The 25,154-nt window shown below is 43.3% G+C and overlaps 1 protein-coding gene across 2 annotated transcripts; it reads left to right on the forward strand.

Moving 5' to 3' along the window:
• On the forward strand, positions 1-23,928 carry ADHFE1 (alcohol dehydrogenase, iron containing 1). Of its 2 annotated transcripts, none has more exons than XM_021387761.1 (15): positions 1-246; positions 457-494; positions 3,508-3,551; positions 3,723-3,776; positions 4,091-4,245; positions 4,412-4,608; positions 5,209-5,286; positions 6,378-6,483; positions 7,033-7,185; positions 8,254-8,352; positions 9,292-9,370; positions 9,520-9,616; positions 12,773-12,930; positions 14,945-15,071; positions 22,755-23,928. In XM_021387761.1, exons 1-14 carry the CDS (start codon positions 191-193, stop codon positions 15,026-15,028), a joined length of 1,398 nt encoding a protein of 465 aa, XP_021243436.1. In that variant the 5' UTR covers positions 1-190; the 3' UTR covers positions 15,029-15,071; positions 22,755-23,928. The 2 variants fall into 2 exon arrangements, with proteins under 2 accessions (XP_021243436.1, XP_021243435.1); XM_021387760.1 differs by lacking the exon at positions 22,755-23,928 and adding an exon at positions 15,673-16,949.

The following is a 25,154-nucleotide window of genomic DNA, read 5'->3' on the forward strand; positions in this document are numbered from 1 at the left end:
GTAAAACGGGCGGTTCTGCTACTCTGTGAGAAACTCGGCAAGAAGGCAGCTTGAGCACAGCCCAAAAGAAAAGCTCACAGTCCATTCATAATTGCGGAGGGGTGAGCGTTGGAGCCCAAGGCCCCGGCGTCCCACCCCGCGGCTCCGCAGGGGAGGGCTCAGCCCACCCGTCCCAGCAGGCCCCGCAGCGATGGCGGCCGCGCGGGACAGGGCTGTGCGCCTGCTGCGGCAGCTGCAGCGGGCGGCGTGAGTGCGGCCGGGCCGGGGGCCGAGGGGCGGGCGGGGAGCAGCAGGGGGCGGCCTGCGCCGCTCGTTCCGGCGGGGTGGCCGGGTGCTTGTAGGAGGCTCTGAGGGACGCGTTCGGGTTTGCTGCCTTAGTTTTACCTTTTAAACGTCACTTTCGTGTTTTGTTTTGTTTTGTTTTGTTTTGTTTTGTTTTTCTTTCCTGCTATCTAGATGTCGGTGCCCGACTCACAGCCACACTTATTCCCAAGGTATGCTTTAAATTGTGTGTCTGAAATAATTCTGCGTGAGACCGTGACCATCAGTTACACATATTACCTGGGTAGAGGGTGTGTGTAACAGGTAGAAAAGAGCAGTGAAAGCATAAGGAGAGCAGTCTCTATTTTGCAGCTCTACAGTAATAAAAGATTTTTGTTGGAGAGATGCCGTTTCTCCGTGTAAACCACAGCCAGCATGTCCTGGCCCTCCTCCCCCTGCTGACGGGCAGACTGCTCAGAAGCTGGCTGCTGCCGCTCATAGGGTCACACTGTCACAGCATATCCTGAATTGGAGAGGACGCACACAGGTCGCTGAGTCCAACGCCTGACTCCACGTAGAACTGTGTGAAAATCAAACCCTATGCCTGAGAGTGCTGTCCAAATGCTCTTTGAACTTTGGCAGCTCGGGGCCATGCTCACTGCCCTGGGCAGCCTGTTCCATGCCCACCGCCCTCTGGTGCAGAACCTGTCCCTAACCCCCAGCTGCCCCTCCCCTGACAGCTCCATGCCGTTCCCTCGGGCCCTATCGCTGTCACAGAGAGCAGAGCTCAGCGCTGCCCCTCCGCTCCCTGTGAGGAGCTGCAGCCGCCATGAGGCCTCCCCTCAGCTCTGCTCGGCTGAGCAAACCAAGGGACTTCAGCTGCTCCTTATACATCTTACCCTCCAGACCCTTCCCCATCTTTGTAGCCCTCCTGTGGACTCTCTCTAATAGTTTTGTGCCGTGAGTACTAGACACAGAAGAGTTTATTCCATTTCTGGTTATAAGTTTTTTTCCATTTGTCATGTCATAAATTGGGCTTTCCATTTCCAACCCTTGTTTCTCTTCTCTGAACAACAACTGCATATCGTCTTTGGTCACACAACATGCCCTTCAGAGCTCTTCTCTCCCTTACTGCATTTCTCTAAAGCTTCTCACACCAGACCACCTCTTCTGGCAAGTACAGTATCTACAGCTGGACAGTGCTGCTGTCAGCTGAGCCATCTCAGCTTCACAACTGCATCCGAGGGGGACAATGTGTATCTGTTATGCTAAAAAAAAGAAACAAATGAAGTGAATAAAAAGGAGCTATTCACGAAGGTGTGCTTTAGCGTGAGGTTTGCCATCTCGGGCTTTTTATGCAGTCAGTCCAGAGGTGGCTCACTAAGGTCAGGGTTCAGGAGTATGAGCAGGGGAAGCCACTCTGGTGAAGGAGGTTCCCTTGCAGGAGCTTCTGTTTGGGGTGTCCAGCTGAATAACTGTGTGCTGTTTAGTCTCCAGATGTTCTTAATACATCCCACATGTTTCACTCTTAATACTCTAAGGGTACAATACAAGATACAATAGATGTAATTTCTGTAAGAATTGGTATTTTGATCCATAATTTCAGTAATGAGTGGTTCTGAGTGGCTTTGTTTCTTGTGCTTTACTGAAGACACTTTGACACTTTTTAAAGAATTATCATTACCATTTTACATGTGGAAAAGCTAATATATGTTCAGGTAGTTACTTTACCCAAGACCATCACACAGCAAGACAAAAGTACAGCTGAGAAATAGAATCTCATTTTTCTGCCTCATTACCTCCTCAGTCAATGCAAACTAAGCCCTCGTAACTAGAAATGTTAATTAAGAACGCCCTCTAAGTTTTAGGCAGAAATTGGTTGTATAAAGTAGCAAGATGATGTCAGGTCTGTAAGTAACGGGAATTGGCTTAACAGCGACTAGCAAAAAAATATATGTGTACGTTCATTGTGATTCTTGACAGTGTTGAGGGAAATGCTGCAGTTCTTGAACTCACCAAAATTCTTCCTTTAAGTTAAGTTTGGCACAAGAAAATAACAGCAGGTCGCCTATTATATCATCAGAAAGCAAGTGAGTAAATCTCTTGGACGTGTTCTTAGCCTGTCAAATTAATGACTGAGAGTACAGCACATCCATGCTTCAGGAGAGGTCAAACATGTACAGCCTGGCAAGAGATGGCAATGAAAGAGTTGACAGCAGCTGGCCTGGGCTTGAATAGAACGCACATAAAGGATTTTAATACATCTATCTGTTACTGTTGTGGGTCAGTGCTTCAGTGCACCCCAGAGTGTCTGTAAGACTCATTATCATGGCTTCACTCATTGGATCTGAATCCAAATCACATTTTTTCAATTAATATAGCAGACAGAAGGCATGGCTTCAGCTGGAAGAGTAGAATGCCTCATCTGATCTTTTCTTGGAGAAGAATGGGCTGTTTCAGTTGACATGGTTTGTTTCACTTTGTGACAACATCAGGATGTACAAGAGAGAATTTTGTGAAAATTCATGCAAGAATGACACGGCAAAGATGATTGAAGTACTATCCTTACAAATACTTTTTCTGCTAAATAATGTTGGTAGTAGCATTGACCCATATTAAAGCTCTATTTGTTATTAGCAATGCATGCAGTTTCTTAATTTTCAAGCACGCAGTTCAGTTTTGCCTACAAGTTCCGGATCAGTCAGAAGTAAAAAGAAGTATGAACACCTGTCAGAATAGTTCCCACACGCACAGAAGACGCTTTCAATCCAGATGTGTATGGAGGATGTCTTTTGTTTTTGTCATGCGAGTTGTTTGGAAGATTATCACATAGGCCCTATGCATTTGTAACAGCTGTCAAACAATATGGAGCATCCTGTATGCCCTGCAGATACTCAGCTGTACGTATTTATTATGCATGCCTAAATATTTGTATATTTTATAAGTTCTTGTGCAAATTCCCTGCTAACTTACTCAATTTGTATAGGAAAGGAGTCTTAAGGAAGGAAAATCTACCCTGAATCATATGAATTGAAAGAACTTAAATGATTCTGTGATTCTAAGTACTTGGATCATTTAATCGCACAAACAACTAAGGACAAAATGGGTGTTACCCAGACAAGCAAAGATGACCTACTCCAATGTTTTAGTGATTTTAAAAGCAAAGAAATCTGTCGTCTTTAATATTGCTATAGAGACTGAGGTCACTTTTTGTTCCTTAATTTTAATGTTTAATTTTTATTTCAGTTCCTGAACGGGCTACTCTGAGAAATACAGACTATGCATTTGAGGTAGATTTAATAATAAAGTATATTTGATTTTAAAATATTATGCTTTTTACTGTCAAATATGGCATTTAACAAATGCTTACATTAGTAAATATTTAAATTTCATTTTGATTGCCTGGGGCTTGATGACATACCTTTGTTTTTTCTAGAAAAAATGCATTCTTTATTTTGCAGATGGCCATTTCAAACATCCGATACGGAGAAGGAGTCACTAAAGAGATTGGCATGGTAAGCATTAGTGCAAATCCGTCACTGGGGAAAAGTTATTTTCTGAAAGGCTGCTGATGCTTTTAGTCCATTTAATATGTGAAAGCTCACATATCATGCATCTGAACCTCCACTGTGTATGTCTATGTAGTCCTGTGTGTATGTATCTGTGACCTCTCTTTTTTCTTTAGTTGTTATTGGTTCAAAAGTCTTACAATAAGCAACTGCTTTTCAGGGTTTTACTAAACGATTCGGCTGATCTGGTGTAGAATTTAAATAGGTCAGTGTATGGTTCTACACCAATTGTTTGTGTTTTAATTTCATTGTTATTGTAGGACCTGCAGAATCTGGGTGCTAAAAGAGTTTGTTTGATGACAGATAGAAACCTCTCCCAACTGCCTCCTGTAGATGCTGTATTGAATTCCTTGACAAAATCTGGTGTAAACTTTCAGATGTATGATAACGTCCGGGTGGAGCCAACAGACCAAAGGTACTGCTTGTGACAGCGTGTTTCTCAAAGGGGTGCTGAGGCTCTTTCAGCATGCCATGCAGCTATTTAAACACCTCTTTGTGACCTGTACACCGGCCTTAATAGTTTGTTTTCCCATGTGCTGTTTTTCCCCTGACTAATTGGAAAGCTTTCCTTGTTTTCCAAGTTTCCTGGACGCCATTGAATTTGCTAAAAAGGGAGAATTTGATGCCTATGTTGCTGTTGGAGGGGGGTCTGTGATAGACACCTGTAAGGCTGCCAACCTGTACGCCTCCAGCCCTACATCAGACTTCATGGATTACGTCAACGCTCCTATAGGGAAGGGGAAGGCTGTCACTGTGCCCCTTAAGCCACTCATTGCAGGTAAAGCAGCAGAAGCATGCGTGGGCAGTGAAGGGGGAGAGAAGAGGATCTGGTCTGTGGTCTGTGCATATTTCTACTGAAATCAGTTTACCGTGACCTTTTCGCCTCCCTTTGGGCTTACTTTTCCTCTAGCTGTATTCAGCAGCAAATCTGCTGTTTGCTTCACAGGCGTTGTCATTAGTTGGTCTTGTTGAGCTGAGTTTGACAACCTTTTACTGAGAAAAGCAATCAAAAGGGCTATTTCTTTTGATCCGTCTGCTTCCAATCAGGAATACTTCCACGATTTCCTGGATCCTGTACTTGTGGTGGCACTATTATTGTATTTTTATTTATTTGTTGTGAATATTTGTTATTTTTAAAATATTTGCTTTTATTTATTGGTTGTGAATGCCCCCTCTCTGGAAGCATTCAAGGCAAGGCTGGATGGGGCTTTGAGCAACCTGGTCTAGAGGGAGGTGTCCCCACCTATAGCAGGGGGATTGGAACTAGAAGATCTTAAAGCTCCCTTCCAACCCAAACCATTCTATGATTCTGTGATTTATTTTGTGTTAATAGATATTACTTATTGTATGTCACTGTCCTCATTCTTTTTTTTTTAAGTGCCTACAACGGCTGGAACTGGAAGCGAAACCACTGGTGTTGCCATTTTTGACTTCAAAGAGCTAAAAGTAAAAACTGGTGAGACTATTGTTTGCTATTCAAAACAACTTTTATTTCCCAGTGTCTTCATTATTTCCCCCCCTTGAACAAGAGGGATACTGCCTGTCATTTCAGATGTCATTTCATTTGATTCAACTGCCACAGACAAATTTGAAGAGCTTAAAGGTTTCCTCCACAAATTAAATTTATAGCATATTAACATAATGAAATGCCTGTGCAATACAGTGGATTATAGTTTGAATGCAAACCAGGATACTAAAATCCTTCAAGTCTTTAAATGGCAGAAAATGTTAATGGCAAAGGAAATTTCTACTTACATTCAGGGTCAACCAACTGTTCCTTATTTCCTTTGTATTTTTCTGTCTGTTTTTAAGACTTACACTTCTTTGTTTTATAATTGCAACCGAATGTTCCTTTTCCTGACTTCTGAAACATTGGGCCTGAGATGCTGTGCAAATAGGGGGCACTGTCTTCCTTTGACCTTTTCATCCCTGGAAAATAAGGATTAGAGCTAAAATGTCATGTTGAGCTTCACAGCTATTTTGAGGTTTTATTTCGAAACATGTGGATTTTGTATGCTATGTCTGCAGTGGCTGGGACACACCAGTGTGTGCTGAGGAGTTGTGACCGTAGCCCAGCGTTTTGTAATCTATATGTAGTCAGTCTGTCTGTCTGCATGGGTCTCTCTAACTAAGCTACATCTGTGCCACCTTAGCCATGATATGAAGGCAGAGATTATAGATTTGAAGATACAATAAGTATGTGGAAACAAACCAGTCTTCCTCTGATTCCCAGAGATGTTCATAAGAGATACAAAGAGCGATGTTGCAGATGCCATTCAGCACAGGTGTTTCAAAAGTACAGTCTACTCAAGGCGAGTGACAGAGAACATTGTCTGGTGTAATTTACTTCAGGCAACAGTCCCTTATAGGGACTTCAATAAGATTTAGATTCATAGATAGTTCTTGCTCTCCCTTCTCTCCCTTTGCTTTTCTCTATGTATTTTCAAATCATTTCCCCTCTTTATTCTTATGTATTGAACATGAAACTTTTGTGGTTCTGTTTTGTTGTAAAAACTTTTTAACTCATTTTCCTCATCTATATTGCAGGTATTGCTTCAAGAGCCATCAAGCCAACACTGGGCATCATTGATCCTTTGCACACACTGTCTATGCCTGAGCGAATAGTGGCCAACAGTGGCTTTGATGTGCTTTGGTGAGTTTTCTGTGTAGGCTACTGTTTGATTTTATTGCAATTTTGTATTTTTGCTACGATGGTTGTAGAAAAACCATGACATTGAGGAATAGAAAATAATCTTTTTTCCTTCTCTCTTGTTCTTTCTTGTTCTTGTTAAGGTGATCTCTGTTATACTTTCCTCTTAATTATAATGTACTTTTCACTTGCCAGAAAACTATTTTCAGCTTTAACCTACAGCTTTTAACTGCTCGAAATACACAGAAGTTAATATTCTGAGGGTCAAAGCTTGCCTTGCTTCTGGTGCTACGCACGTTAGAGTAATAGATACATAAGGAAACTGTGTGACTTCTCAAGCTTGGTAAGTTATTCTGAACTACAATGTCTGTAATGGCATTTTTTGTATATCTTTGTAAATAAAGATGGTTTGTCTGTAGTTGGTACATCTGAGTGTAACAATGTAAGCAGTGCCCCCACTTTATGTAGCCAGATTTATGAGTATCTGGGAGATAAGACTGTTGGCAGTGGGCTCTCCCACTTAAATAACTCATTTTTTAATTTTTCTTTTAGCCATGCTCTTGAATCATACACCGCTCTTCCTTACAAGATGCGCAGTCCCTGCCCTTCAAATCCAATCAACAGACCAGCTTACCAAGGCAGCAACCCCGTCAGCGATGTCTGGGCTCTTCATGCTCTACGCATCGTAGCTAAATATTTGAAAAGGTAATACCTGTAACAGCCATCCCTCCTCACAGAATATTCAGTCTTCAGCGTTCAAAAAGAAAAACTTGAGTTTTAGTTTGAAGTAATGTATTAAACCCGCATTTTCTACCTTGAATTTCTCCTGAATTAGGATTACTCCTGTAGAGGTAGCTTTTTAATGCTTCTCTGGATCTATTTTAGAAGTCCTCAATAAAAAGTATTTATAGTCACTCAGTTAATATGAGAGCAAAATTCATGTATTTTTGAAGAATCCTCTTTCTTTGCCATTGTAAGGGTTATATGTAACAAACTGAATGAGACATAGTGCTGTCATTTTCATGACTTTCAGTGTAAATTAGTATACAAATACATCCATCGAGAAGATAATCACATTCACATAAAAATGTGCAAAGTTGTGCTTTTTTACTGAAAACAAGTTATTGCCTTCCATTTAAATTAAGTTTTGACTTGGCTGGGAGTTGGATTTCATCCTTACCAATAAGGTTTTGGTCTGTATAAAACTTTTATATACAATGTAAGTTTATGTTAAAGGTCAATATGTTACTTTGTTAAAGACTTTTTACAATACCTGCCCATTCTAAGTGTTTTTTGTTGTTCTATGGAATCTATTCCTGAGACTTTTTATCCACGCTGTTAAACTCTACAAGCAGCCTGATGTGTAGGAAGGCAGGGAAGCCTGACGGATGGTAGGGTTCAGAGCAGTGCCTACTGGGATGGTCCTGGATCTGTACATAGGCTGGAGTGATCCTTGATCTGTACGTGGGGTTGTCTAAACTACTTAATAGAATTGTTGAAACCACCACTAAACTGGATACAGCTAATTTCACCTTACTTACACAGTTCTTGGCAAAGTGAAAGGAAACTTGCCCTTCACTGAAGCAGTTTGATCTTCTGATCAGGATTTCTCTTTGACTGAAGTAACAAACTGATCCCATTTCCAGCATTTTTTTCTCAGCTTATCTGGGAGATTTTTTTTTAAGTCTGTAAAGAAACCGTTTTTCCCTTCTCCATCCTGATTTTCCACTCCATCTGGGAATTCACTGGTACCATCGTCTCCATGGTGTGCAGAGCCATCAGAAACCCTGAAGACCGTGAAGCAAGAGCCAACATGCACCTTGCAAGTGCTTTTGCTGGTATTGGCTTTGGCAATGCTGGCGTTCATCTCTGGTGAGTACAGGAAATGCTAATCCCTTCCAAGGTCAGCTTCTACCCAGTGCTTGTTTCAGATAGTCACAGGCGTTGCTGCCTTTTTTCCAGGATATATGATAAGACATTGTAGCATGTTGCTGCATATCTCAGGGACAGCCATATGTTGTGAGACATTGATAGCTCTTGGCATTTACATCTATGAAGGCTGTGTATTCTCGCTTGTGATAACCCAGTCAAATCTTGTGAGATTTCCAAAACACGGCCCTCTTTACCTTTCCTGACCATAAAAGTAAAAACTATGATTAAAGAAAAAGAATCAAGGACAGCTAAAATGTTGTATTCTACATCAGCTGCTCTGCAGTTAGGCAGCACTCAGGTGGTCTTGTGCCATGCCTGAACTGCTGCAACTGGCAGGGTTTGCCCATGGGGCAGGCGTTCAGCAAGTTGAAATGAGCTGTAATTAATGTTGTAATGCAAACTAGTTTCACATGGATGAAAATCTCAGACAAGCAAAGCTGAAGCCTGAATTATTAGCAGTCTTTCTTTTCATTTCTTTTGGTTGAGCAAGTCCACTCTTTAGTTATATTTTAACAACATTGTTTATTTTTATCATGCAGTGCGATCAGGTGGGGGTGTAGAGTTTGTTATTTTGGGCATGTTTGCTTTATTTTAGCATCTGAGCATCTTTCTGTCCAGTCAGTGGAGTAATATAAGAACTTCACACTCACAGTGCAAGGAGCTGCTGCTCTTGCTGTTTTCACAGCTGGGTTGCTAAGGTACAGAGAGTGAGTGTTGTCTGTACCTGCTACCCATACTGTGTCTATACCTAAATACCTTTTGTGTGTCTTTGTCTAAGACACTTGCATACAGAAGCCTGACTGCGCAAGGGACTGAATATACATTTTCCAAATACCAGGCAAGTTGCCCTCATCTCTTTCTCTCCATTCTCTATTCCAGCCATGGGATGTCTTACCCTATTTCTGGTTTGGTGAAAACTTATAAGCCAAAGGATTATAATGTGGATCACTCTTTAGTGGTAAAACTTGATTCATTTCTGTTTTCATATTATACATTTCAATTCCCCGTTATCTTGCATTAATGAGTGTTAAAGCACATTAAAAATGCAAGTAGATGTGCCACTGATATGTTTTTATATATATATACATATATATTTTTTTTTTCCAGCCACATGGCCTTTCTGTGGTGCTGACATCCCCAGCAGTGTTTGCTTTCACAGCACAGGTACATCCTGAGCGGCACCTGGAAGCTGCAGAGATATTAGGTAAGGATCTTTATGGATGCAACTTACTCGTATTTACAAAAATTGTTCCAAAATGTCTTTTGGGGAGGGAAAAAAAAGTTTGTGGAAGCAATTGTAGTGGCTGTTGCAGAGCTTTTATGTTTAAAAAACAAAAGCGTTGGTTTCTGGAGTCTAATTTTTTGTATTGAATGATGTAGTTAGAGAAGCAAGCTGGAGAACTCTGCTTCTTGGCTAGAAAACTGGAAGGCTGACGTGAACTCTAGATAACTGTATAAATCAACAGAGCATAACTGTGATTGGGGTCTCTCAGTGCTTTATGGAGAGAGGTTAGTGTAGCATTGATACCATAAAACAAACCAGTACTCAGGTGCATCTGTTACCTAAAAGGAAGTATTTTGCCTAACTAGTTCCCTCCTGTTGCAATGAATTAGGACAGTGATGTTCTGGATCACTCCTGCTCTGTTTCCATAGCAAACAATAACTGTGGCTTTCAGTCCTTCTAATGTAGGCCTAAGCTTATTTGGAGGTGATGGAATTTCTCAGTGGACAACTTCAAGGGAAAGCTCTGAGTAGCTGTTCTGCAGTCACATGTGTGACAGCTCACAAGAAGTCTTTTCTGCCTCTTACTGCAATGAAAGTAAATGCTGCAAGCTGACAGCACGTTTGAAGATTACATTTTCATGCAGCACTTTGTAAATCTGTGCAACCCATTGCTGGAAGGTGTCCTGGAGATAGGATACTCTTCACTGCACCCCCAGCATAACCGTGTATAATAAACCAGCTCTCAGCTGTGTATTCCTGGAGCAGTTAGCAGTCTAGCTGTGGCAGCATGGCTCTCCCGTGGGCTATTTTATTTATATCTAAGGTCAGCTTTTCTGCTCGCACTACATTCTGTGTGGTAGCCTAACTGCTGCTAATGCCCATGCTCGCTATCTTGAGCAGTGAGCAATCACAGTCACATGCGGAGCAGTGTAGACAGCAGAGAGAAAGTGGGGAGGGCAACTCTCCTGGTATTTGGAAAATTTGTATTCAATCCCTTGTATGGTCAGCCTTCTGCACAGCAATCCAGTCACATGTACGACTTCCCTGTACTAGTAATCTGAAAGCATCGTGGGTTTCATCAGAGAGTGGGACTTTTATATAGACAATGAAAATATCACGGTCACATTACAGAGGACGTAAAACATGGTCAGAAAAAATAGATGGGGAGGGGGATTAATTCAGATTATTTTTTAATTGCTGTTGAGGAAGTTTATGCAGCCTTCCTCCAAAGTACGCAGTCCTGTTTGTGGTCAGGAACAGAATGCAGATGTAGCTGGAATCATATGCTGAAATACAGAATGCCTGTGTTCCTATAGCAATGACATTCAGCTCACATAAAGCAGACTAAGAAAATGTTGTTGGAAAACTGGCCTGCACAGCGCACATCAGAGGATTTGATCTCTGGCTCACTGCTTTTAAAAGTAGGAGTGAAAAAGCAGTTCCTTTAGGTTTTGCGGTATGAACGGCTGCCAGAAATTCTGCCTCTAAAAGCTCCATTAATTTTCTCAATAGAAATTTAAGCTATGTTAGTGCCTGCCTTGCTATAAAGTGACTGACTTTGCTGAGAAGACACGTGGAAATGAACTTGTTAATTCCCACCTGGGGTATTTACTTTTTATTCAAGTCTGGAATCCAACTGACTCCAGTAGCTGATTCAAATCTGTCACGTTGCCAAATGCAATGACTAAGAAGGTATTTTATAACGTGGAGAAGGTTACTAAATAGTTATGTTGTGTGAATGTGCAGCTGTGACTTTGGGTACAGCCAGAGAAAGCTTAATACCTCCCTGGGAGGATTCTTAAACAGTTCAAGTAGGTGTGCGTGTGGCCAGATGCTTGCAGAGTGCCATCAAAGGCTGGTGAGTCCTCTAGGATGATCGGAAAAGAAAGTAATGGAACTACGGCAGTGTTTTAAAACTGTCCTTCACGTTTACTTTTTGCCTCTGTTCCTTGCCCTTTTTACTTTACTATCTGAAGATACTGGCTTGCCTTCATGTTCTAATTACTCCTCTACAGCAAAACCCAGGGTAAACTCAGGTTGCGTGGCTTAATGCCAGTAGCATAAGTCTACATAGCAGACTCTGCCATATTTATGCCATGTTATTTATCAAGTTTTCCCAGACAGTCCCTACCACAGTACTGCCACTCTTGTTACCCAAACATCAGAGCTACTCAAGTGAGCTTGTTGCTCTCCTATTCCCTTAGTCACTCTTGAACTGCATGAGGATCACAGAAAATATTTTTCCTGTAGCTACGTTGCGCTCTTACTCATTCTCTCAGTATGGTGCTCGGACCCAGCATAGTTCTTGTGTGACATCATTGAGGTTATGGAGAGAATAAATTTGGCTCAGCTTGCTCAGGGAAGAAGTCATATGGAGGAAGCTGCATCTTCTATCTGGACGTGTAATTTTTAATTTTAATAAAGTCCTGACCATTCATTGCAGAAAGGGGAGCAAGCTATTCTGTAAGGAATATCAATAATCTTTCATTTTTATATTGAAGCTTCCATTGCTGTTCAGCAGATGTTTCAAATATACCAGTTCCTCCTCTTCAGTTCTGCATTACTCTACACATCAGCACACGTTCAAACTTCAGGATTGATTTAACCCATTAAACACTGCCCCGCCATCTCCTGCCTTTCTCAGCCCACACACTCTAGTCCTCTCTTTGAATGCATAATAAAACAGAGCAGGGAGTAGAAAAGTGCTTGGTCACTGGTTTCCTTGTCCTCTAGATGTCAGCAAACTCAAGGCCTGAAATAAAACCAGCATTTGGCACGCTGTCCCTAAAAATAAATGAGCTGACGTTCATGTGCTAGCTGCTTTCCTCCCAGCGGTTAGTCAGACTGAGAAGTGCTTCTCCCTGTAAGCACAGAGGGAGGGAAGTTAGCTTCATGTGGCAGTTAGTCCTTCTGGCAGCAGTTACCTGCTTCTCCTCATCTTGTTTGATTTTACTTTTTACAAATTACTCCAACTTCAAAATGAAGACCGATTCCTCTTCTTACTTCATGTTGCTTTTAGAGCAGTGACTGTTATGTATGGATACGTATTCAGCTGATATTATGATTAAATTAAGTCCAGAACAGGCTTCCTGCTCTCTCTCCACCCTACAGTCAAGGCATTATGTCTTATTTTAGGAGCTGACATCCGCACTGCCAGAATCAAAGATGCGGGGTTGATTTTGGCAGACACGCTCCGGAAATTCCTGTTTGATCTGAATGTTGATGATGGCTTAGCTGCAATCGGTTATTCTAAAGCAGACATCCCTGCATTAGTCAAAGGCACTCTGCCTCAGGTAAGACAGAAAATAAAAGTTTTTCTTGTCAAATAAAATAGAACAGATTTTTTTTAAAAAACAGAAGTGTCTTTTTCCAAGCAAATGTTATTTCTAATCCTACATGAAAACAACTGCAATGGAGAAAACGAGGCATAGTCAACTTTTCTTTCCTCTACATGGTTTTTTATTTTCGGTGAGATGGAGTGCATGCTGCATTCTGTTTCGGTTTGAAAGTCTGTTTCGGTCTCAAACAGACTTGTATTTCATTTACTGTCCTCTCACTGCGCTGATTAACTGTACTGTGTAAAATGAGATGACCTAGGAGTTTCTCAAACCTCATTTTTGGATACGAGATGTACCGTAATGCAAATGTATTCGTATTCCTTAATAGTTCATTACCCGCACGGGTAATCCATCCAGGTCAGTCTTTGATAAATTTTCCTTTCATCTTGCGGTAGGCTTTCTTCAGAATGCAGCAGCCACCCGTTCGTGTCGGCAAGGCAGCGCGTTGCAACTGGTGCTGCTAATAAATCTGCAGGATGCATTCCGTGCTGTGAAGTGCAGGCTGCAGGGTGGGAACTGTGCTGGGACGAACATCTGTACTCGAAATTAGAACAGACGTTTGTTTGGCTTTTTAAGTGAATTTGTTGAAACCGATCCTATTCACAACACAGGAGTGAGTCGAACTAGCAAAGATCGTGTCCCAGGGCTGAAAATGTGGCTGCTCCTGCGTGGGATTTGAGGGGGAGATGAGGAAAGCTGAAAGCGAGAGGTGGCAGCTTAGCCCATCCACCCCTGCAAACCTTCCAGGGGTGGCTGAAGGGTGGCTGGCCCACGCACTGGGGTACTGTTGGCACAGAGTGGCTCATTACTGGCAGTGTACCAGACTTCCCTGAGTCAGACTGGAGGAGCCGGGGCCTCACTGTCCGGGCATCGGTGCATAGCAGCAGGGTTGTGTGGAGGCAGTGCTGGTGCTCTGTGCTGACCAGGGATGAGGAAGGAGGTATCAGCTGTACCTGCAAAGCGACTATTGTAGGTAGAGGTATGTGCACAAAGCTGCGCTGCTCAGACTCATCACAGCTCACGCTAGTCACGCTGATTACAAACTGTACCTCAGAGATGACTTCCTCTCCATGTTGGCCCAGCATTGCGGATAGGAACTTCACAGTGTGCTGGCTGGTCTCGCCTGAGAAAAATCAGAGCGCTTACAGGGACAGATCCACCAGGCAGATGTCAAAACAGGTTGTAGCTGGAGGAACTCCTTTTTGCCAAAATGACAGCATTCACCTAGAGACTGCTTTGCTGAGAAACAGTGCCTTCCTGGTGTGTCTGTGCAGGTGGCTGTAGATCTTCCCAGTGCTTCCGTAAATGTTAAATTCATTGACTAGTGAAAGCATAAAGTTACTAATCATAACCATACAAGTACTTGATGTTAGGCTATTTTGGCTAAGTAGAGTCATGTCATATTTCTGCAGTAACCAAATTCCTACACAAATACAGCTGACTCCAAGGTGTCCGGCTCTTTGTTAAGCAGCCTCACTGCTTCCCTTGCTGTCTGTCTTCTCTGCAGCCTGAGCTGCAGTCACTGCTTATTGTCCCCATCTACTGAGCTTCCTGGTCTTTGAGAGATGTTGTGTTTTGAAAATATCGGACCCTAAAAATTGATCTCCTAGTTCCAATGCTGGCAAATGAATTTTGAAATGGACTCTATTCACAGAATACTGCCCAGCAGTGTACCCGGGTCTGTGACTGGCAAGACCCTTGTTTGAAGTACTTGACTTTGCAGCTGAACTGCTTTTTAATCTTGCTTCTATGTGTTTAATTACAAGCAATTTTAACTAGTATATTCTTGAAAGGGCAGTGCAGTTGATGATGCTTCAACCTTAATTACTTGATTACTTACTTGCAAAACTTTGTTATTCTCTGTGAAGGACATGAGCACAAAGGCACATCGTTCAGCCGCGCAGTTAGCTGCTCTTTGGTTCAATTTGTTGACAACCTTCTCTAATCCCATTTTTCTTTCATCTTGCAGGAGAGAGTGACTAAACTGTCACCACGTCCCCAAACAGAAGAAGACTTATCTGCCCTCTTTGAGGCCTCCATGAAGCTTTATTAGCGTAAACACTTCACTCAGATGTGTGCTCTTTTCTAACACAAAGGTAATTTCTTACAGATAGAGAGCTTTATTTTTTTTTTTTAGAGAATGGAAGAACTTGAGTGTCTTCCACTTCTGTTCTATTGTGCACTTCCAAAAGATCAAGGAATTCATCTTTAACTAAACTGTGCTTTGAAGTGAAGGCTTGGTTGTGTTTTTCCTTGCTCAGTAGTCTCTAGTATTACTTGTGTAAAGGTTGAATCAGACATCTAGCTTTACGGAAAGCTTTCTTGTGCTTCAGAGGTGGTTAAAGGTGAAAACTGTTTTTAAAGGGTATTCCAAAGCATTCTATAAAATACGGTTTTTATTTCAAATGTCTGTAATTGTGCTAGGAAGCCATGCTATTTAAGAAATAGCTGGGGTCATTTTTAATTAAGGAGGAGCAGTTCCCTTGCAGAAAATGTCAGCCTGCTGTATTCTGTACCACTTTATCATACTTTTACCGTCTTGCTTCACCAGGAAGGCTATTGAAGGGCGTAGTTTGTTGTTGTTGTTTTTAAGGAAAAACATACATACTTGTTACATGTTTGGAAAAGGCTTCCAGTGATTTTGCTTTGGGTTAAAGTTTTGAAAATTATTTTCAGATATTTGTCTTTTCTTTCAAGATCTATCTAAAGTATGCATAGAAGGAGCGAATACAGAATAAAGCATTGCTGCACACTCAACAGGAACCACGTAACAGCAAGACATCATCCATCACAGTCATTTTGTCTCTGTGTTCCCCTTTCCTGCTGCGTTCTGTGGAAAGAAACTACCAACTGTATCTTGCTTGTGTGTGAAACAATAGCTTCTGCTGAACTTCTGCAGATGCTGCCACTCAGAGCACAGCCACCAGCTTGAGGAAGTGGCACTGCACTGTGGTTCACTATTAACAAGTGGTGGTGTAGCATATGGCTGCTAGTGCCCCGCTGGGAGTGCTGGTTAGACATGGGAAAGAGTGTGCACATTCAGAGCAGTTAACCAGCTGGTTGGTTGTCAACTGAGAAAGGGAAGTGGGAAAGGGAGAAATGAAACTAAAATTTTAATATTCTTTTTCTTTTTTTTTTTAATTGTACATGGTTGCATGTGCAGTTCATTTAAATCAGGTTCTGCTTTGTGCTGGACCATTTCAGCATAAGATACATGCAGTGAGCCCAGCACAAGGCAAATGCAAGAAGAACCCCATAACCTCTGGTGTTCTCATTGCTGTCTGCTAGGAAGGGAGCAGTTCTTCAGTCTGCCTGTTGAAGCTGAAGGCTCTGTACATACACCTTTGTGCTTTTGTGTTGATCTGCTCAAATTAGCACTAACCTGGGATCTAAAGACAAGTAGGTCCTGGATGTTGGCATCAGGTCTGTTTCAGTGTTCAATTAAAGCAGGTGGGTGGCTGCTGGTTGGAGACCAGAGATATTCGTAATGATAGAATGAGTTTAGCGGCCATAGGGTCTGCACTGCCAAAATGCCTCAGCCTGTTCTGGAAAGCACTTTTATTTTCCACGTCCTCCTGAATCTTGGCCTCTGCTGAAATTGCCCAGAGGAGCCTCTATCACAAAGACTGCCTTCATAACAACAAGTGACGAGGGATTCATTTTATTGTATTCTGTAAAGCTGCCATGCTTGTACTATTCTGTACTGAGAAAATCTGGTCTTTGTCTTTGAACATGTCTGTGTTGTGCACATGAACATGGTGTTTCTGTAGGGGTGGGAGTGAAATCGTAACTGTAAGCGCCCAGTGGTAGCTGGGCATTTGTGTGACACCTGAGTGACTGGTTTCACATGGGACTTCTGTTACGGCTCTGTTGCTGAAGGCCCACGGGACACATCTGTGATTGCCCTGAGAGGATACTGGAATGCAAATAATGAACAGTACTGTGCTTGCTATAAACACAAGATAATTTGGAAATGCTTGAGAGCAGTGTTTGACTCTGTCGTGTTAATTTCAGTCTTACAAAGTAACAACTATGAACAAGAACCATTCAGAAAAAAATAAGCTTTTGTTAGCTTCACAGTGCATAGGGACTCCTCCTACTGGGTTGTCTGCTTGGTGAGCTCAGCAGTCCATAGTCACAAGTGACTACTGAAATGAATGTTGGAGAAGTTCCAGAAATAACAGTACCCCAGTCGCTGCACTGTAATTCCCTGGGCATTTAGGAAGATTTCTGTACGCTCTACTCTTTGTAGTCAGTATGTAGTTTTAGGAAATACTACATATTTCATGATAATACTCCAAATCCTAGTATGTTGTACTTGTTAGCCGTAGGGTATGATTGATTTCTTCCCCTTCCCTGTGGAGTCACAGTTTTACTTTCTGCCTTAAATAGCTAAAAATATATAAAGGGATTTGTCAGTATTTACAAGGGCTGCTCTGAAAGTAATGCCTCCTATTGGCCCATGATATCAGAGGTGGATGTTGGTGGTATGGCAGTAGAGGCTGAAGCTTCCCACTGGTATTCCATTACGTGTTGTTGCCATGTGACGGATGGCAGCAGAGGGGCAGTCTGACAAAATGGCGTCCGACTTGGAAGCACATATGAAGCAAAAATGTGGAACTGAATTCCTCCATGCAGAAAAAAATGCACCCACTGACATTCACTGACACTTGCTGAATGTTTATGGAGACCAAACAGTGGATGTGAGCACACTGAGGCAGTGAGGGGTGTGTTTCAGCAATAGCAACAGCAACAGAGGATCATCTCCACTGGTGCAGGTTTTTACAAGTGTGGCATGCAGGCCCATTCCCCTTACAAAGTACTCAGAGCTTGCAGAGTTGCTGCTTGGTGTCAGTAGAAATGGGGGCAGCTGGTACAAGAGTTTGTGCAGCCCCTGTTCCTTTCCCTCTTCCTATTTCAGTGCTGATTATCCCAGCCATTAGAGCAAAAGAAAACAAAGCAAAAAGTAGGTAACCAATATGGCTAAATCTCTGAAAACTCACAGTCATCCTGTGTGAATAAAAGTGGAAGAAATTGCAGGTAGGTCAGTGTGCATGCTCATCCCTCGTTGCATCATGCTCACTTCAAGGCACTGTGTCGAAGCTGTCGTCTTCTATCTTGTGGTTGGCTTTCCATCCCCCCGAGACCTGAAAAATGGATGAGGAAGAGTGTTACTTAAAAGTCACACAGCAAAGCTATCCCTAAGCACTTTCCATAACCCCCAAGTAAATCTGCTTAAGCATCGCAGAGCTCCAGGACATGTGCAGTACATCTTGGCCTTCAACATCTCCAGCCTCATAAATCTGTCGCTGTGCGCAGTACGTCTGTGGAGAAGAGAAAGGGCAACGTGATGCAATACAGCAAAAGCCTGACTTAGACCACCACTGTGTACTTTCTAAATAAACAGGCACTTAATTTAAATTCAAAATAGTTGTTAAACACCAGCTGGTGAATAGGGATTACAGATCATTTTCCTCATCTCTCCAAAAGTTGTTGCGATTGGACAGGGAATGTTTTAAACTAATTGAGGGAAGATTTAGGTTAGCTGTCAGGTGGAAATTCTTTATTCAAAAGGTGGTGAGGCACTGGCACAGCTGCCCAGAGAAGCTGTGGGCGCTCCATCCATGGAGGCATTCAAGGCCAGGCTGGATGGGACCCTGTGCAGCCTGAGCTGCTGGGTGGCAGCCCTGCCCAGGGCAGGGCATTGGGACTGGGTGGGCTTTAAGGTTCCTTCCAACACAAACCATTCTGTAATTCTGTGATTCTATGATATGTCACAGTGATTGTGGCTATGTAGCTGTACAATGAGATTAAGCAGAGGCTTACTCCTTTGCTCTGAATTTCTCAGCAAAACTGACACACACACAAAAAAAAAGGGAAAAAAAAAGACATCACCATGAAAGCTTCAGTTCCCTTAAGTTCTCTTAAATGCAGCATTTCAGAAAGCAGTTTTATATTTTGCCAGTTTGGAGCTCCCATTAGGAAAAAAAACAGCCATTCATTTTCTCTTTTTGCCATTGTACTGAAACAGCTGTCACTAGAGAGCTGGCAGAAACATCATGCAGCCAAATAATAACAGTAAGAGGAATGATCGTTTTGACACAGCTCAGTGGAATGTTAATTAAAGGCCTTAAGTTAGCTGGTTTCCTATTAGTAGCAGAGAGAATTTAGAAAATGCTTTCAGACTTGCCATTAAGAGGCACAGCCAGGTAAAAGCAGAGGAAACATGGCATATACTTTTGAGAGTGCTGGCCACTGACATCACATTGCAGAGCCTGGTTCAGCTATCGATGTGGGCAGCACAAATCAACCTGTAGAATCATAGACCCATTAAGGTTGGAAAGACCACTAAGATCATCTAGTGCAACCATCAACCCATCACCACCATACCACTAAACCATGTCCCTCAATGCAACATCTACCCTTTTCTTGAACACCTCCAGGGACGGTGGGTAACTCCACCACCTGCCTGGGCAGCCTGTTCCAATGCCTCAATCCAGCAGCAACAGGAACCGTACTGCAGGCTGAGCTGGGAGCTTACATGTTCTATTTGATCTAAGACTGCTGTATCATGAAATATATATCATAGCACAATCACGAGTTTATCAGTGTGGAACTTCTTCTCTGTGTTCACTGACTTGTAGTGACTTTGACCCACTTTAACAATACGCTGGAGCTTTTCATGGGATGTGCTATCTGAGTGTTTGACCATACAGCCTTAAATTAGCAACTTGACATTGAAATGCTGATTTACACCTGCAGTCAAATGGATAACACATGTTAAAGACCGATTGTCAGCAGCTCCAATACATTATTGCTTCATTCTGTGTCATTGTCACTTGCTTTTATGCAATTTAAGGACATCATTGTGTGCCATTGTTGGTATCCTATGGACACAGCTGTAGGGGGCTGACACTTTCTATGGAGTTTGTCATCTATCTAAAGCTGACATCACCTTCAAAAAATCCCTGTGAGCGCTGGGATGTTTAAGTGTTGCTCTATGTTCTAAGGCTACACTGGAAATAAAGAAGAAGCTTTTTGCAGGCATAAAAAAAAAACAGCATTGAATAACTCGCTGTTCTGACCTTTTCACCCCAAGGAAGATTAATGGTCATTTAGATCAGAACTTCCCCCTGATCGCGGGTCTGAGTGCTGCAGGGATTCAGACAGACAAAGAAAGCCTTTTCCCCTCTGGTCACCAGCCCAGACCTGCGGTGTGTCCCCAGTGACCATGAGGTGGCCGCTCAGCCATTTGTGTGCAGGAGTTGGTGGCTGTAATCCATTTTCCAAGGGACAGGTCGCTGTCACTACGTGCTTATCGGAGCAGTGAGGAATGGCAGTTCCCACAGGCGGCACCTGAATCACGTTTGCCTCACACTTCTAAGGGCGCACAGCCTGTGTAACTCTCGTTTCAGTGTCTCAGTCCTTCTCCATGTTCACCTTTCCAAGAAGGGAAGGGCTGAAGCCGCATCCACGCTGTGTGTGTGAGCAACAGCACTCTTTCCCCTCCTGGAGGGCTTCAGCCTCAGCTCCCACTCCCAGAGCACATGGGTCCTGTCGGGACACGCTCACAGCTGTGTTCCTGGCTCGTGCCTCCGCTTTTCTCTCTTCCATTTCTCTCTGTGCACTGTCCAGAGGTGTGGTTTGTGCTCCAGGCAGGAGCTTTGGAGGGAAGGCTTTGCTCTGGAGCTGCCAGGTCAGCGTGCAAAGCGGCGATGACATCCTGACAGAGTGCGTCCCACAGCCTTCATGCAGCCATCTCCCAGGTTTACTTCCCTGAGCGGTCAAGCTGATGTAATTCGTACCTACTATATTTGTATTTGAAATGGAAGTTCTAAAACTAGGACTACTCCGTTATTAACAGTGAGCGCAGAGCTCAGGGACAGATTTTGATAGTAAAGTAACCGTTTGTGACTTCTGGTGTCAGAGAGAATAACATCACCAACTGTAATGGCAGTAATGGCGGCTCAGGGACCTGCCCAGCAAGGCTGAGCCAACTGCACCAACCGCTCCTCAGCAGTGGTGTGGGGCAGCTGGAGGCTGGGGAGGACCCAGCGTGTTGTGCTTCGCTGGAGACATCTGCATAGCAAACAAGGCACGGGTAAATTCACCTGTGTGCTGACATAGGCATACAATACAGCTGAGACATTGAGCTTGACTATAAAAACGCAGTTACCAGCCACAGGATAAAAAGTTGAAAGAAAGGGCTAAAACTGAGGAGTCTACCTCATTCTTTTTGGTCAGAATGAGAGCATATAGAAGTGCTGGACTTCAGGGGAATGTCCGAGATGACCTTAAGTACTATGCAGTTACTAAGTTTGCCACATGTGGCCTCACCCCTTGGTCTAGTGGTTGGCGACCCTGCACATAGCACGGGGGTTGACACTAGGTGATCATTATGGTCCTTTTCAACCCAGGCCATTCTATGATTCTACGATTCACCTCGAGCACTGGGCACAGTTTGTGTGCCGCAATATAGGAAGGGCACAAACCTATTAGAGAGCATGCAAAGGAGTGCTACAGAGATGAGGAAAGCTCCAGAGGGCAAGATGTATAAGGAGCAGCTGAAGTCCCTTGGTTTGCTCAGCCGAGCAGAGTAGCTGAGGGGAGGCCTCATGGCGGCTGCAGCTCCTCACAGGGAGCGGAGGGGCAGCGCTGAGCTCTGCTCTCTATGAGAGATAGGGCCCGAGGGAACGGCATGGAGCTGTGTCAGGGGAGGGGCAGCTGGGGGTTAGGGATAGGTTCTGCACCAGAGGGCGGTGGGCATGGAACAGGCTGCCCAGGGCAGCAGACATGGAACCAAGCTGATGTAGTGCAAGGAGCGTTTGGACAGCGCTCTCAGACATAGAGTTTGGTTTTGGGTGGTGCTGCATGGAGCCAGCAGCTGGACTCAGTGATCCTTATGGGTCCTCTCCAACTCAGGATATCCCATGATTCTATGAAAAGCCTCAATAACTCTTCCTGTTCCCATTTGGTTTTCCCTCTCCTAGACTCACCTCTGTACCAGTATGTGACATGTAGTGGACAGGGCATCTGAACGGATTACAACCAGAACTGAATTAATTAAGATAAGTATTTAAGGGTAAAGACTAAAAGGGCAGGGGAAAAGGACAAATAGAGATCATCGGTTCTGCGAAAATCAGAATTCTTGGAGGCTGCACGACTTGAAAATGACTGACCTCTATGTAGCTTATGAGCATGAAAATCCTCTCTGTATTTGCAGCATTAATTCCTCTTGTTATCTGAGGTGATCTACTTTAATCAGATTCTTAGAAACAAGTCAGGTATTAAAGCAGAAGATCTTTGACACCTATGCTGGCAGTGCCAGTAGAGAGGCTGAAAACCAAATCAGCAGGGAGAGCAGATAGCCCACCTCATCTTTCCAAAGACCCTTTTGGGATAATTGGTATCAGGGAGTGTCCCCAGTTTCCCCTTCCCCACTTTGAACAGTTTCCCAGTTCAAAGCTGTAGGACCATTTCGTACACTTCTCACACAACAGCTGCTCTGAAGTTCCATGTTTGGAAGAGCCAGCCATTCCATAATGCTCGCCCCCCATCCTAAATCCTCCTCTACTCCAGTACCATCTCCTATGCTACTTCACTGCTTCACACAGGCACCATCACTTAAATCTACACAAAAGAGTGCCCCCTACAATCAGTCCTGCCTTTCCACCCTCGGTGCAGCTCCTTGCATTTCTTAATCCTGTTTTCTAGCACTGTGGTCTCAGAGTGCCCATAATGAGGCTCCTCATTTTAAATTGAATCTCATTTTCACACAGAACTTCTAGAGAAGGAAATGCAGTCCAATATCCTCCAAAGACCTTCATCCCACAGAGCACGTGAGATGCGCAGCAGAAAGAGCTTGATGGCTGCATGAGGACACAGCAGACGCAAGTAAGGTGGCAGTTCATGCTGCCTCATTCTTTTGAACTTATCCACGGGATGAATCCCAAGCAGCTTTTGCATAATTATCCAAGCAGTGGATTTTCCTCCTTAGGGTGTGAGATACTTTCTGCAGTTGCAGCGAAAGAGCTCCCACTGCTCAAATCCAGAAACCGTGGGACAAGCTTTAATTAAGGTGTTTGTTTGTCCAAAAAGTTTTACAATCTTATCAGGAGCCAATAGTCAAAACCACCTTAAAATGTTTGAAGGATAAAATATGGGAGTGAACAAGCCCCATCCAAGAATTATTGTGCCTTATCAGGGAATAAAGAATGCTGATAAAATAGCTTGAAAAATCAAGGACAAATGTAACTGAAGTTCAGCATCTTAATAAACTGTTATCACAGCCTGATTTGAACATACCCCTCTTTTGGTGGCATTTTTAATTCTTTCTTTGGATTACACCAGACCGGCGTACGAGCGCTCGTAAGCTTCCACATGTCAGCTGGGATACACAGCATTGGCCCTGGCGTTAATGCCAGCTCAATGCAATCCTGCTGCTGGCACCAGCTACACGGGACTTGAACTTTACAGGGCTGGGCATTGTGCTCCTTACAAATCATTGTATGGACTTACTCAAGTGTGTTTTACAAGCTTAGGGCAAATTTGTGAATGTCCAATTATCTAGATGTAACTTTTTCAGGAGGCACCAAGCAGGCTGTTTTGTTGTTGTTTTCTCAGGATCCCGCAGTATCTTTCTGTAACTACTGGGGATGTTTTCAGCCTGCTTCCAGGTCTGGCTGCTCTTTCCTCTCCTGATTACCAGAGGAGCTGTCTGTGCATCAGCCCTTTCAAACTGCAGACATCGGCATCTCTCCTCATCCCCTGTAGTGAATGTAAAGCTCACGATGTTTTGTTAGTGCCTCAATCTTCTTATTCTCATCTGGATAAAATCAGTCATAGCAGCTGCCAGCAAACTGAAATGTTACTTCTGAAAATTCTTCAGTTATCTGCAGACCTTTCAGATGTACAGCAACGCCCTAATTTTGAACTAGTTTTGAACAGTGCTGTAAGAATGAGGTGAAATTGTGGTTAGCAAAGCCATCTCTCTTTTCCTTTCCCTTAAAGGAAAATAGCAGGCCATGTATGACAAGCTAACTTCACATTCTGCACTTGCTGTTGGCTTTACTTTTCTGTCATTGTCAGTTGCAATTCCGTGGCTTTAAAATCAAACAAAGCGATTTCCTTTCCACAGAATCTACTGCGCCCATCACATCAGGCAGAAGTGTTTTAGGGTAAGCGTCAGCAGTATGCATGTGTAATATTATCCCATCTTATTTTTAAATGGTTAACTGTGCATACATTCACGTTCACAATCCTATTCCAAAAATACCTGTGGTTTATCCTTATCATATTGCCCAGCTAACGGTAAGAAATAGGCTCAAGTGGCTCAGTACGGATTAGATTCGCCTCTTACGCAAGAGGGTCTAAGATTCAGCAGGAGCCCGGGGACCTGACCTGGGGAGAGCTCTGTCCTCTGCCAGCCAGGGAATCCCTTGGCAGTGCTGCGTATGCTGAAAATACAAGGATGCTTCTCATTGGCTCCCCTGGAAAGATACTGTATTGGAAAGACATTCGTTTGTTTTCAGAGGCCTGTACAAGTAAGGCCTAGAGGTTTCGATTCTTGTCTTAAATCACTCCAAGTTTTAATTAATTTTTTTGTAACCATAATTAAAAATTAGTTTTGTTCTATTATTTTGAAGTTTTCCAGCTACAGCAAACTTGGCGAACAGGAGAAGCATCTGCACTTCTTTCTTCTAGATGTGTCTGAATAGATCCAGTCCTTGGGAGAAGCACCCTTCTGCTTCCCCAGTGTGACATTTCAACACCTTCTGGGTCACCATGGGATTTTCTGCCTTATGCTGTTTTTACTAATTGTTTTTGCCTCAGCATATGGCTCTTTGACTTATCGACATTGCCCTCCCTTCTGCCCGCATCCAAATATCAAATGCCTTCCCTGTCTCAGGCCTGCAGATCAGGTTAGGTGGACGTTTAGCCAAATGCCATATGTCTGTTGATATGTCCTGAGGTGTCCTCCTCCTCCTCTTCAGTTGTCCTCACTCACCTTTGTTCACCAGGTTCTTCCACCAGCAAATGTTTTGATCACTTACTGATAATGCTAGGAGTTCGGGTATTTGGTAAACAGAAATGTATTTGGTAAACAGAGAGGAATTTGGGCCACTTGGATTCCAAATGCCAGCATGGGAGTTTTCAGTCAGAGAGAGACTCAAATGTGA

Source organism: Numida meleagris, chromosome 2 (assembly GCF_002078875.1).
Source record: "Numida meleagris isolate 19003 breed g44 Domestic line chromosome 2, NumMel1.0, whole genome shotgun sequence".
NCBI lineage: Eukaryota > Metazoa > Chordata > Aves > Galliformes > Numididae > Numida > Numida meleagris.

Bases quoted from the DNA above. Each gene is read 5' to 3' on its own strand.
- ADHFE1 (XM_021387761.1), top strand. From the start codon at position 191: ATGGCGGCCGCGCGGGACAGGGCTGTGCGCCTGCTGCGGCAGCTGCAG. The intron at 247-456 runs GTGAGTGCGGCC...CCTGCTATCTAG, and splicing joins CGGCAGCTGCAGCGGGCGGC to ATGTCGGTGCCCGACTCACA. The intron at 7,186-8,253 runs GTAATACCTGTA...CATGGTGTGCAG, and splicing joins GTAGCTAAATATTTGAAAAG to AGCCATCAGAAACCCTGAAG.